The sequence below is a fragment of the Podarcis pityusensis genome, assembly GCF_964106645.2.
Source record: "Podarcis pityusensis genome assembly, chromosome: 3".
Lineage (NCBI taxonomy): Eukaryota > Metazoa > Chordata > Lepidosauria > Squamata > Lacertidae > Podarcis > Podarcis pityusensis.
The window spans coordinates 38,717,223-38,731,297 of NC_138026.1; the positions used below are offsets into that span (position 1 = coordinate 38,717,223).

The window sequence follows — 14,075 nt, forward strand, 5'->3', positions numbered from 1 at the left end:
GCTGACATTGGTACATCTGCTGAACAAGGATGTTGCATTACTGTAAACGTGGCATGGCCTCTTTCATTGCCTATAAGCAGTCACTAGTAATAAACACCACAGATACCCATTAGCTTTGCCCATGACAGATCAAATGTAGAGGACGACAGTTAAAATTGTAACCATACCAAGCTGCTTCAGCAATGAGCTACTGACATTTTGATTTTGATGAGAGCTTAGATTGAAGGAAGGGACTGATTATTCGGCTCACTATTTCAGATTTCATTGGAAGGAGAAAAGAGATTTCAGTGTGAAGGAAGGGAAGATTCTCAGTGAGGTTTAAAGGCTCACTCTTAAATCTCTTCAGAATTAAACTGTACAGAGCAGTTTAAGAAGATTAGTTGTGATTGCCCTTTTATACTTCATGATCACTATGGCAATGTTCTCAATGACAGCTAACAGTTACCCCTCTCTTTAAAAAAAAAAATGGAGAAAAAGTCTTCCTTTGGCATCTATGCCTAGCACAGAGACCCATTCTGTAATAATAGTCATCCATTATATAGAGTCAGCAAGTTAATCAGAAGTCTAGAAGTTTCTGTGGAATAACTAAATGGGATTTGGAACACAGGGTGATTCACACACCCCAAACCCCACAATATCCCTGGGGCTTATGCTTTCAAGGCCAACAGGCCACATTTGGCTCCTGGGCTTAGTGTTCTCCATCCCTGTTTGAGAGCAAACACAGTCAACTTCACAGGACTATATACAGATATCACAGTGGTTTGGTCACTGGTGTGCTGTGCTGCTGTGGAATTTGCAAATGGTAACATACTGTTGCCCTTGGTTCCACATTCAGAACATGCATGTTTCCTCAGAGGTAATTCTCACAGTGTTCCCTTACTCAAAGGCATGTGTTTCTCCAATCACAGTCTCAAAGTCTGCTTTCTAGAATTTTAATTCTCGGAAACTTTGCAAACATGCAATGTGTTGAGCGCTAACACACTATCACTGTAGAGGATCAGATTAGGTATCTATGTACGCAAGTGTTGCCACTGCCACATGTTGTGCAAGAGAGGAAAACAGAGACATGCAAGGTTGGGGATGTGCTCATGCCTTCAGTCGTGGTATTTTGTGAAGCAAATCGCAAATGCAAGTCAAAATGAAAAGGACACCCTGACTGAAGGTTCCTAAAGTAATTTGCTTACCTCTGAAATTGGCTTCTCATAGACATCTTCCCCTGTTGATTTCTCATGGGCAAGGGTCGCATCCCTGTGCAATATCCTGAGGACATTCTCTGGAGCTGAAGAGCCATAGTGCGCCTCCAGAATTTCAGGCTTTATTTTCTCTGTTTTCAGCATATGGATCACGTCTTCTCGAGCCTGCAAATTGACAATATTATTAATACTACTACTACTATTATTTAATTACTTAAACAATGAAATAGCAGCATTTTCGACTGCTGACGTACTATGGGCTGTATCCAATGGTGTCCATGCATAAGCTGGGCACTTTGGGGGCAGTTCTGAATTCCTCATCTGAGGCCCTGTGGGTGGTAGCCAGGCATCTGAGAGCCCTCTAGGAACCAAGGCAGCTTCTGTGGGGACCTCCAGTGAAGGTGCAGGGATGTCCAGTTCCAATAGGATCATTAGTGTGGGAAGGGTCCCACTCCTTTCATTCATTCATTTTATTTCAACAATTTGTATAAAGCTTAATGACAGCAGTCTCTAAGCAGTTTACACAGGAGACCCCATACAATGAGACACCCCCCCCCCCAATTCTTGCTCCTCATCTGAAAAGCCTGCAGACCCAAGGGCTGATCACTGATGCCAGCTTCAAGGCTTTGAAAAATGGGATTTAACATATCTGTAGTGGAGATATCTACTGACTGCCATAATAGCTGTATGAAACCTCCATGTTTGGATGCAGTTTACCTCAGAAAAGCAGAAGCTGGGAACAAGCAACAAGGAATGGCTATCATCGTTTTGCCATGCTGTGGGGAAGAAGCTGTTAAACTCATGGCTTACTCATGAGTAGCCCTGTCAGCCAGGATTGGTTTCAGCTAAGGAAGGGTGGGGCTTGGAAGATGTTTCAAGCCTCCAGACTCAGGCTGATGTCTTTTAAGCCTCAGAAGGCCCCAGAGAAAGAGGAAGCCTAGGGGAGATCAGCAACCAGTAGAGCTCATAAAGAACTGAAATTATATACTCCTTGTAGCTATTTATCCAGCTGCTGAATTCTGAACTACTGTATTTTTCGCCCTATAGGGCGCACCGGCCCATAGGGCGCACCTAGTTTTTTTTGGGGGGGGGGAAATAAAGGAAAAAAATTATTTTTCCCCCCCAGCCGCGGGGCTGGGGCTGGGGCGGGGGAAGCCCAAGCTTCCCCCGACCCCAGAACAGGCTTGCGGACATCTGCCCGAAGCCTGGGGTGCGCTGCGGAGCTGCAGGCTGCTGTCCGCAAGCCTTGGGAGCCCGGCGGGGTGTGCTCTTGTACTCGCGTGAGAGAAAGCCTCCAGCAAGGATAGCAAAAAAAGAGAACAAGATAGATCTTTCCTGTTCCACCACTTGGATGCAGAAGAGGGGGAAAGAACAACAGAGGATATCCCACGCTTGTTATTCGGGGGCTTGGCGGGGTGGGGGAGGCAGCACATGTGGAAGGGGAGGGAATAATTCCAGGGCGATGAGCCCCTCCCATTCCCTCCTCCTTGGAAATGGTTGCGGGCGATCTGTGGCTGTCAATGCTCTGTGATGCGCCGCCAGCCCTTGTATTTCACCCGTCCCGCAAGCGAGGAGAAAAGCCCGCGTTCCTAAAGCCCAATACATACACACACACATGAAAACAAAAGGGAGCTGCCTCCTGGAAAAAGATGGGGATCTTCTCCCTCTACAAAGACCTCCTCGAAAGATCCCCAGATCAAGGGGAGGGGCGTCGGAGGGGCAGCCAATGTCCACCCATCCCCGCCAAGGGCGCATGATCAGAGCGGCGGGGCCTCCCATGGTCGCCTGTCCAGTTGTCTCCAGGGTCCGTCCGGCTTCCCCTCCCTGATCTCTCTCTCCGCCAGGCTGCGATCGAGGCAGGAGAGATCCCTGGGGACTGCAGGTCTGCCTGCGCCCGAGCTCCGAGCCCTCCAGCCCCCATTTCTCCAGAGGCACAGACACCAAGACACCCTCCTTCCTCTGTGTAAAGACCCATACCCAATGCGTGCTTTTCCCCCCACAACGCGCGCCGGGCCCGCGCTCCCTTGGCGCGCTCCACTCTCCCAGCCTCAAGAGGTGCGCCTTCTCCCGCTTGGGCGCAAAGCACCAGCCTGAGAGCTAGCCAGCGTGGAGCTCAGCCCGGTGGCAGCGGATAAGGGAGCCGCCTCCTCCAGTCGTGCGCCGCAAGCCCCGCGCTTCACCTACCACTGCCTCCGGATTGCCCCGGGGTGCACTCCGCTGTGCTCCCCAGGTTTCGGGCTGCAGGCTGCTGCCCGCAAGCTTGTGAGCCCACGGGAACTCCCACCGGGCGTGCAAGGCTTGCGGATAGCTTCCTGAAGCCTGGAGAGCGAGAGGGGTCGGTGCGCACCGACCCCTCTCGCTCTCCAGGCTTCAGCGAAAGCCTGTATTCGCCCCATAGGACGCACACACATTTCCCCTTCATTTTTGGAGGGGAAAAAGTGCATCCAATAGGGCGAAAAATACGGTAATTGTGCCTTCCAAACAGCTTTCAAGAGCAGCCCCACACTGAACACATGATAGTAGTCTAGTTGAAAGAACCTGGGCATGCTGGGCTTCCAGAAAAGGTCTACTGATTGTTGTTAGAAAGAGAATGTTGGATTAGATGGGCCTCTGGTCTGATCCAGGAAAGCAAATACTTCTGGGGCATTCCTAGTCCCTAGCATGTTGTCTTCAAAGCTCTGGCATACCTGCTTTGCATAGGATGCTGTTGTAGTAATTATTTGGGTTAAAAGTACTGATTTGCAACACATACATAATTGTTTAACCATTAGCAATCTGAGCATTCCCTGGGTGGAAGCAACAGTCCATTAGCTAGTTAATTTTAGGTTCAGTATAAGATGGTCATGAAGCCCAACTGTTTCTTTGCTTAAAAGCATCATTGCCTTTTAGCCACCAACAACTTTGTTTCCTAGCTGACTGATGAGCTGTGTAAGATAATAATTGAACTCTGCTGTTAAAAGAGATCTGTTACTTCAATTATATAATGACCATTGCACATGGAAGAAGCCTAGCAATGCTAAAGACAAATAGCACCACTCATAAATAAAGTTCTTCATGAAATCATTCAAGATTTATTGGATATTATTAACTTCCCAAGATGGCTCTTCGAGCCTTTATGGTGCACAGCTTGGGGTACATGACTACAGGCACCATGAAACAGGGGATCAAAGTTTACTAAGTCCAGACTTTTTCTTCTGATTATGCTACACCCGTAACTGTCAAACTCTGGACATGAGCACTCTGTAGTCCTCATTCAGTTTATTAATAGTGCAACAGCTGCTGCGTACTAGGATCAGAAATAAGATAAGGTCATGGATCCCCAATTCAGTGTTGTGGTCATACCAGTGGTACATTTTCTAAATTTTAAAGGACTCTGTGCACTGGGCCTGACAAAGAACGTAAATAAAAACTCACAAGGTAGCCCTCTAAAGGATTTCAAGTGCCTGTTCTCAGGCAGCTGCAAACGTTATCTCTCACAGCCAAAAGAAAAGTTCTCTTCAGTTTCTGGCAATTTAGGCTAGTATGGCATGTGTCTTTCAGATGTTCATCATCCATGTTGACAACATATCTACATGCAATACAGGCTCGGCATCAGCATCCTGGGGCAGCTGCTAGAGCCTCTGGACTCCCCACAGGGTCGTCCACCAATAAAACCTGTCCTAGACACTTCACAATGGGAAACTGGGACCATGAGTCTCCATTTTAATTTCTCACAATACACTGAAATGACAATATATTGGGTATCCCAGGGCTTTGTGGGAAATTTAAGTGGCAGCTTCCACCTTTGGAGTGCTGCCGCCACCAAGAAAATCCAAGGAGCCCATCAACACAACAGAAGGCCCACTAGATGATGCTTTGCCCAGGCACCCCTCAAATTTTGACCCGGCCCTGATGCAATACAGGGGTAGGAAACCTTTTTCAACCTGAGGGCTGTATTTGCTTCTGAGCAACTTTCTGGAGTCTGCCAGCAGCAAATGCAGGCAGAGAAAAACATGCAAATGTTCCTTTTCTACAGTATGTGAGTTTCCACACACACTCACAAAGGCCGCTTTCCATCCTCCATCTAGTCATGAGGCATTATAAGGCCTCAAGGACAGCCAATTCTGGGTATGGAGCAAGGCCTGTGAGGGATGTGACCCGGGGAGAGTTTCAAGGGGCAGATGAAGAGGTCTCGAGGCTCACATTCAGCCCCTAGGCTTGAGGTTCTCCACTTGCATCTACAGTGGTACCTCGGGTTAAGTACTGTACTATATATTTGGAAAGTGGTTTGCTTGTCTGTCCACCCACCTCTCGAGATGACAATGCCAAGTTTGGCATCAAGGTTTCTGAGGTGGGGGTGGCAGGCTTTGTCACTGTTTGGTTTCTGGGTGCCATTTTGAATCAAGATAGTGGACAAAAATGTGACTTTGTCCATTTGTTGGGCGCCTCTCAAGATATTGTCACCAAACTCAGCATGAGGGTTCACGAGGTGCAGGGGTCATAGTCTTCATCAAAGTTTGGGTGCTGGGCACCATTTTTAATCAAGATGGAGGACCTAACTGTGTTGTGACTTTGCCCGGTTTTTGGTGTGACATATCCAAACTCACGAATTACACAATCCATTTAAAAAAAAATAGTTTCTACAGATTCCCAGGCAGCACCAGGCACACCCCACTACTTAGATGTCTTTTTAAAAGATAAAATATACAGTTAAAACTTTTTCCCATGTATCAGCAACACAACAACATCCCTGTTGCTTATTCAGGAGAGACAAATGAATAGCCCAGTGAAGTACCAGTTATACCAATTCAATGAATGGAGTAACTCTGTTACATAATAATGCTGTGCTGGCTTGCACACACCCTCAAGCAACTAGTAAAGTCTGATGTCAAAGGCAGGATATTGGGCCAGACAGACCTCTGATCTAAACCAGTGAGCCTATTATATTATTCTCTCTCTCTCTCTCTGTGTGTGTGTGTGTGTGTGTGTGCGCATGTGCATGCAACTATATATATAAACTGCACTTCCAATGGGGCTGGGGGCTTTGCCTCCAAATGTTCAGAAGACAAAATGAGGAGGCGAGAACTGCGGCGCTGCAGCAGAGCCCCACTTTGTTACTTCTTACATCAGGCTTTGAAACAGATCAAATGCACCCTGGAAGACATCTGTCTGTTATTTCCTGCCATATAGCTTTTGGTTCGGCTTTATTGCCAGAGAGCTGCACAGATGATGTCACTTTTTCTGTGAAAAGAACCGGCCACCAGAGCCTTTTCACTGACATAATTCATTATCTGTAGTCTGGCCTGGGGACAGCAAATTCCCATGACCAGGAATTAACTATATACACTGCTTGATGTTGTCAGACTTTTTAAGGGCTGAAAGATATCATTTCTTGTTTTGTTGACACTGAAAAGGAGCCTTGTTCTCTATTATCACACCAAAGGGGAAGGTTAGTCGCAAGCCTACGGTTCCGTGATCCTTGGCATTACAAGAAGCAAAATCGAAAGGTCAATGTAGATTATGTACACAGATCAAAGTGTGTTGCGATATGTCTTACATGCTTCAGGAATTAAGGCATCACAATGGACAAACCAGCTGACTCGCGGTTTGCCCTCGCCGGTTATTATAAATGCTCTCATGGCCAAATTTAGCCATCTGCAGATATTGTGTCCATCAGGTTTATCAGTGGCTGGAGTTGCTGAGGGGAACCAGAGCAGTGTTATTCTCTTCTCCAGCGATTGCTGGAGGCTCTCAGGAAAACGAAAGGACGCCCATGGGCATCTGTTGGTTGTGCTCAAGTCGAGTAACTGTGTTATGATGCTGAGTAAAGCCTGCAGCCATTTGACCAAGACCAAAGAAAGAAGAAGAACAAGGCTCTGGGGCAATCCTATAATCGTCAGTTTCCAATCCCAGGGAACTGGCATTGTTAAAAGAAGAAAAACACTACACATTGAAAGCTTAATATATTGCCTGTTTTGTCCTTCAGATGATCCAGTGTCCTGCAGCAGTGCAGCTTCTTTGCCATCCCATTGGGTTGGGGGGAGGGCACAATTCCAACGGTGAACATGGAAAACTGGGTGGGGAAACAACTACTGCAGCTGTGAAGTTCAGGAGGTGTGGATAGAGCAAGGATGGGGAAGATTACGCAGCTTGAGGGCCACCTTCCCTTCTGAGCAACTGATTTAAATGTATGAATCCCCTGAATTTCTGTTTTAGTTGCTGTTATATGCTGTTACACTGTTTCCTTGGTGTTAAGCTGTACTTTAGTTTTAAAAGGCATCATTTTTATATTGTACATAGAACTTACTATTTAGAAATTTTGAAATATTAAGTGGTTTGGAAATGCTTTAAACAAAATAAATTTGCAATGGGAGAAAAGCTCCCATTGGCACCAGAAGCTTTCCTCCCTTTGTGACCTGCAAGTGTGTGTGTTGATTCCAACCAGGACTGCAGCAGGGGCAAAGGGATAACCTCCCCCCCTCCTCCACACTCTGGTCGCATTTCACCTCAGGGCCCCTTGTGTTGGGATGGTGGAAAAAATCGATTCATCTCTCACTGAAAGGTGAAGCTACCTAACTCATACTTCCCAAAACCACATGGGAACCATAATGCAACCCTCCTTTCAAAATTTGCACATCTCTGAATTTTGCAATACATTTCTGCAGCCAAGGCATGCTCAAAAAAGCATGTACTGGGGGTAAAGTATGCATTTTTAAAAAATCACATATTACTGAAAATAAGATACAAAAATGCATTGCAAAAAAATGTGTATTGGGGAAACTGAATGCAAATGTGTTTATAAGGAGGAATTTGTGCTAAAATGCTGGTGAATTTTCACAAAGACATTAAAATAAAAAGAGGTGGATAATGGAACTTCAGACTGAGAAACTGAGAGAAACTGATATTGACAGATTCACCATCCCTGCTTACATTTTTGCTAACCAAAAATCACAGACGTGCCTTGTCAAACTGATCACATCTAGCATAGTCAGGTCTAGCTTTCCCCTTAGATTAAGAATCAAATTTCTCACAGAGAGGTGTAGAGCCTGGGAACTGTGAGTTCTGCTCTGCTCATGGAAAGAGGCTTTCCTGCAGCCTCATCCCCTCCCCGCCACCCGAAAAAGAAGCTTCTCTTGAGAGTCAGGGGCATACTCCAGAATAGCATTTGATGTGGCCTGGGGGCTGCAGCTGTGTGGAGGAAACGGCAGAAATCCAAGACCACCACCCCTTTGTGCAAGTGAAAGCGCCATCCACTCTCTCAAATGCTTCCTTGGATCCAAGCCAGTGTTACCTAAATGAATCACTGAATAAACACACACAGGAGACAGGAAAATAGGCAAGCTTTGGGTGGTCCATGTCTTGCTTGGATACAGATACCAGAGTAGAAGACACAAATAGTGTACAAGTACCAAGAGGTCATACTGAGTTGCAAAAAAGTAGTAACCACGAAAGGATTGGGCCTGTTGTATTTTGAAACATAGAATTGTAGAGTTGGAAGAGACCACGAGGGTCATCTAGCCCGACCCCCTGCAACACAGAACTCTTTTGCCCAACGTGGGGCTCAAACCCATGACCCTGATATTAAGAGTCTCATGCTCTACCAACTGAGTTATTCCACTGTTTATATGTGCAAGGAACGTTCACAAGTCATAGCGTAGTGAAGCCCACTTCAAGGCCTAGCTCCCCATAAAACTGGCTGTGCTTTCTTGGCTCTACAACCTCTGGCTGAGGCTTGCTGCTCGCATGGTGGTGTCATGTGAGAGAGCCTTCTCAGTGGGGGAGCCTTCCCCTTTGTAAAATCTCTCCCCTCCACACCATCCAGGCCTAGTTTCATCTACAGCAGGAATGGCAAATTGTGGTCCTCCAGATGTTGTTAATTTACAGGTCCCATTATTCCGGATTATTGCCCATGCTAGTTGGGGCTGACAGGAATTGGGAGTTCAAGAACATCCAGAGGCTTACAGGTTTCCTATGCCTGAGCTATTGTAAAGCCCTGACTGATCACTTAAGAAGAGCAGCACAAGTATCTATTTTGTGGTAAACAGATGCGTCAGTAAAATGGGTTTTGGACTTAATTTAGTTCCCACATAATTTTGGTGGCAGTATCATAACTAAGAATGCAAATTGTCCCTCATTTTTTATTGCCACATATTTAATTTGCAAAGTTCTTTGCAAAGTGTTGATATCTGATGGGAATATGCCCAACAACACACTTGTTTGGCAAGAATCTAATGGCATTTTTAAAGATGTCAATTGTTATTTTTAAAAAAAGAAAATCAAGTTAAATGCCTACTGAGCAAAAGACAGGAACAGCAGTACTTTGATGTACAGCACTTGTTCCATTTGAGCTGGCCAACAGGTGGAGCCTTTAAACCAGATACACACAAAACTAGAAAGGCAAATCCTTTTGAAGTTGGCTGTTTTGCATTTGTTCTCATTAAGAAGGCATATATTTTGCAAAAGCCGTGTGGCCTGCACCTGAAAAGAAGACCAAGAGATCCCAGCCTATTGATAATCTATTGATATCTATTGATAGGCAATGCAAGAACACAGAGGTATGTGATGAATGGCATTATTGTGTCAGATTTCCTTTATTCTGAGCACACACACACACAGACACGCGTTCCCTCACACAGCAAAGGAAGCAGAGGTGCTCCACTATGGCATAGCGATTATACCGTAGGAAAGGGCCATAGGCCAATGGAATAGCGTTAAATCGCTGGCATTACCAGGTAGGGCTGCGAGAAACCACCACAGAACTTTGAAGAGGCCTGGCCACTTCATTTAAAATATTTGGGGGGCTGTCCCCTACCCCCCTTACCAGGCACCCCTGCTTATGACTAAATCAGTCACATCGTGTGCATTGCCCTAGCAAGTGCTTCTGTTGTGACATGATGGCTGTTTAATGCAAAACTATCCTTCCATTTGTAGCTGCTAGCAAAGAAAAATCCCTGCTGTCGATTAGCCTGGTTTTGTTTATTTTGGAAGGGGAATGAGGTAGCTAGTTCAACCAGATGCTGCTGGACTGCTATTGGTTGTGCTGGCTGGGGCTGATGGGAATTGGAGCCCTATGATATCTGAAGAGGTATCTGGGTGGCGCTTGTGTTGTTAGCAGGAGGTTCCTCTCCTATCTCATGCCTCATGTGTTTGAAAGGTCCTTTCCTTGTGTATTTTGGTCAGGTGGTGCTTCTTCCTGCCTCCTACCTCCCCTCACCCAGTCTGTCAAACATTTCAGTGAATTTTTCAACCACGTTATAAAAATCCAGCTGCCTTCTTCCACAACAGGATAAACTCTGATAGCAAAGCTAGCCCCTCCCTGTTTCATCACTGCAAAATGTATAAAGATTCGTTTGCAGATGCCTGGCATTAGTGTAACACTAAAAACAGCTGCAGGGCTAGTCAGCCGTTGGCTCTTCGTATAGGAAGACCCAGAGAGAAAAGACTATGGTTAAAGCTCCATAATTCAAAACACCGAGCAAGGAGTTGAGTGCATACAGCAAAGGAAAAGAAAAGCATATATAACATGCTACAATGTACAGTGGTACCTTGGGTTACAAACGCTTCGGGTTATAAACACTTCGGGTTACAGACTCCGCTAACCTGGAAGTAGTACCTTGGTTAAGAGAACTTTACCTCAGGATGAGAACAGAAATTGCTTGCTGGTGGTGCAGTGGCAGCAGGAGGCCCCATTAGCTAAACTGGTACCTCAGGTTAAGAATGGTTTCAGGTTAAGAACGGACCTCCGGAACGAGGTTTGTAACCCGAGGTACCACTGTATTAGGTCACTGCAATAGCTGGGCAGTCCTGCCAGACTCTTCACCTTTTGCTTATTATCATCTGGGCCACTCTATCCATTGATTTGACATCATGGAGTCATCATGGGGGGGGGGAGGTTTGGGGGGCAATAGTTTCTTTAAAACAAACACACAACCACCCTGTGGATCATTCAGTCTATTCATTTCAATAGCTCCTTCCCCCTGAGAATATCAACAAATGCTGGTATAATAGGTGCTGAGTTTCAGTACTGCTTTTGTTGGGCGGAGAAGTATTATATGTTTCTGTGTATTTTCTGGCAAAAGGCTTCCCTGTTCTGTTTGTGTGATGCTGTCTTGTACAATGGGATTTTTTCTTTCTTTCCTAATTAGTGATTTTTGGATGCTGTTATGAGACAGATGGAGTCATACAGACTTAGATTCTGACTAACTGGGCTCTCATTTCCTTTACAGAGATCACAGGGATGTAGTTTGGCCTTCAATCTTTCTTGACCTCAGAGAGGAGACTCAGCTTCTCCTTTCTTCCAAGTCAACTGGGACTTTATGCCTTTGAAGGAGAGTCTAAGTGTTCTCCCTAAGATCATTCATTCATTCATTATTAATTTTTTATAAGGCCTTCCTACCAAAGGAGCCCAGACATATGTCTTCAAAATGGTTGGGTTATATGGCACATGTACACACGAACTCTGTGTTATATATGTCAAGGCACAAATGTTTTCTATAGCATAGAAGCAAAAAATATTTCAAAAAAATAGAGGGGCAGAGAATTTCTGATATACCTGCAGTTCTCCTTCCATTATACTAAGGAGACGAATCAGATCCTCTTTAGAAAGATCTATTGATTTCTTGCTTTTCCGCTCACTAGGACCTGGCAGTCTGCTGTGCTGCTTGACCTTGCTGGAGTCTGAGCCTTCATCTTCTTTCCGGTTAGATTTGTTCTTTTTCTTTGCATCTTCCGGAAGGTTTTGGTTTTCTGTGTTGCTTATAATGGGCTTTGACTTGGAGAAATGCCCGTTGGATGAGCTTTCTCCACCTTGATTTCGGGATCTCATCCTGACCTGGATAAAACAAAACCAAAAATAAAATAAAATTGAATGCTAGGACTTTTAGTTTTATTTGAAAATTTGAAAACATGTGGGAAAATGTTTGTTTATTTTTACACCATCTGCACAGGAACTTCCAAACCAGTAACAATGTATTATTCTTTTTTTTTTTTTTAAGTAAGATACTTTCATAATAATTATAAACAACACCTTTTTCAATGAAATACTGCAGAAAGTACTTTGATATCTCATTTAAGCATCCAGGCAGGTTCACTGCAGTTGTCAGTCAGCCATACACAATGAAACAGAACTTTGCCAAACTTTATGAGAAGCAACCATTTTAAAAGTGAAGGAGGAAGATGGCAAAACTATTGCTGCAGTCCTAAGTCCTCAGATGTAAGCCCCATTAAGTTTGGTGTAACTTCCTCCCAGGTAAGTTGGTACCAGATTGCAGCCTCCAATAACAGGGCCATATTCAGTTTTAGCAACAATTAAAATGCTTAGCTCTTCAACAAGTTCCTTAGTCACTAAAAGGACTTGGCAAGACCATACAAAACTGTAGCTTCCCCCCAAGTTTCCCACTGCAGAATATTTTATATTTTTGTCCATACAAATATTTTCAATTTCTGGCTTTAATTCTCACATGCAACATTTGTCACAATTTCATATTTCTCTCCTTCCCTCCCTTCATAATTTCCATTTTCCTATGTAGCTTTCCTGCCCTCAGAAAAGGCTTTCATCCACCTAATCATTACCAGTTTCTCTCCAACTGCACCTCTCAGCCTCTCCTAAACTATTGTAAGATGTAGAAGCTCCTCTCTTGAACTAATCAGTAAAGACCATTATCCTCTGTGGCTTAAAATCTCACCATGTTATCCTCTTCTGTCTCTGTTCTTGCAACGTTTTTCGCAAGGGGAAAAAAAACCCTCTGTCTGTAATATTAATTAGGCACTTAATCTAATTACAGTGATTATGAAGACCAAAAACATGCAAATGCATAGTGAAAATAATATTATTTTGATCTTCTCTTAATAACCTCTTCCTCTGAATTTAATGTTCAGTTTGATGCTTGCAGTCTTATCTGACTTGTCAACCATACACAGGACAACATGTGCAACTGACCATCTAGTCTCCATGAGGAATTTAATAAGGCCAGATTAATAGTGTCATTGTAAATCCTAAGGCACTTTAACAAATCTGTTTGGGGGAAACTACAGAGCAGAGATGTGATGTATGGAAGTGAGAGCTGGACCATAAAGAAGGCTGATCGCCGAAGAATTGATGCTTTTGAATTATGGTGCTGGAGGAGACTCTTGAGAATCCCATGGACTGCAAGAAGATCAGACTTATCCATTCTGAAGGAAATCAGCCCTGAGTGCTCACTGGAAGGACAGATCGTGAAGCTGAGGCTCCAATACTTTGGCCACCTCATGAGAAGAGAAGACTCCCTGTAAAAGACCCTGATGTTGGGAAAGATTGAGGGCACAAGGAGAAGGGGACGACAGAGGACGAGATGGTTGGACAGTGTTCTTGAAGCTACCAGCATGAGTCTGACCAAACTGCGGGAGGCAGTGGAAGACAGGAGTGCCTGGCGCGCTCTGGTCCATGGGGTCACGAAGAGTCGGACACGACTAAATGACTAAACAACAACAGAGCAGAGAAGGGCTTGCAGTTAGCCAGTGCTATGCTTGTCTCCTAAACATAGGTCTTATTACTTCTCAAATTTCCATCATTATCACAGTGCTGTAGTTTCAATGAATTCAGTAAGCTTTCCCCAGTAGAAGTAGCTGTGAGCCACAGAAAACCACTCTTTCTCCATTCTGAGCCTCACATCTGCAATACAAGGCTAATGCTGTTGTCTTTCCTAACAGAGCTGTTTGAATAAGGATTACGGATATAAAGCATGTGTGTAGCACTTTGAGCTCTCAGTATGTGCCATGCAACTGTGAAGCATTATTGCTGGAAGGGCTTTAACTCAGTGGCAGAACAGATGCTTTGCATGCAGAAGGTTCTGGATCAATCCCCACCCTGCATCTCCAGAGGCAGCTAAAAAAGACCTCACCTGAAACTAGTTTGTGGCCATTTAT

The 14,075-nt window shown here is 44.8% G+C and overlaps 1 protein-coding gene across 4 annotated transcripts in view; it reads right to left on the bottom strand.

Annotated features, from left to right (window-relative positions):
- The window catches only part of FILIP1 (filamin A interacting protein 1), a 79,665-nt gene that overhangs the window by 29,876 nt on the left and 35,714 nt on the right, over nt 1-14,075 (bottom strand). For all 4 annotated transcript variants that reach the window (XM_080997963.1, XM_080997962.1, XM_080997964.1 and 1 more), the window contains 2 exons: nt 11,725-12,003; nt 1,185-1,358 (listed from right to left, as the gene is read on the bottom strand). In XM_080997963.1, the coding sequence (XP_080854089.1) occupies nt 1,185-1,358; nt 11,725-11,997 (447 nt within the window). In that variant the 5' untranslated portion in view covers nt 11,998-12,003. Of the gene's footprint in view, nt 1-1,184; nt 1,359-11,724; nt 12,004-14,075 lie in introns of those variants that run through there.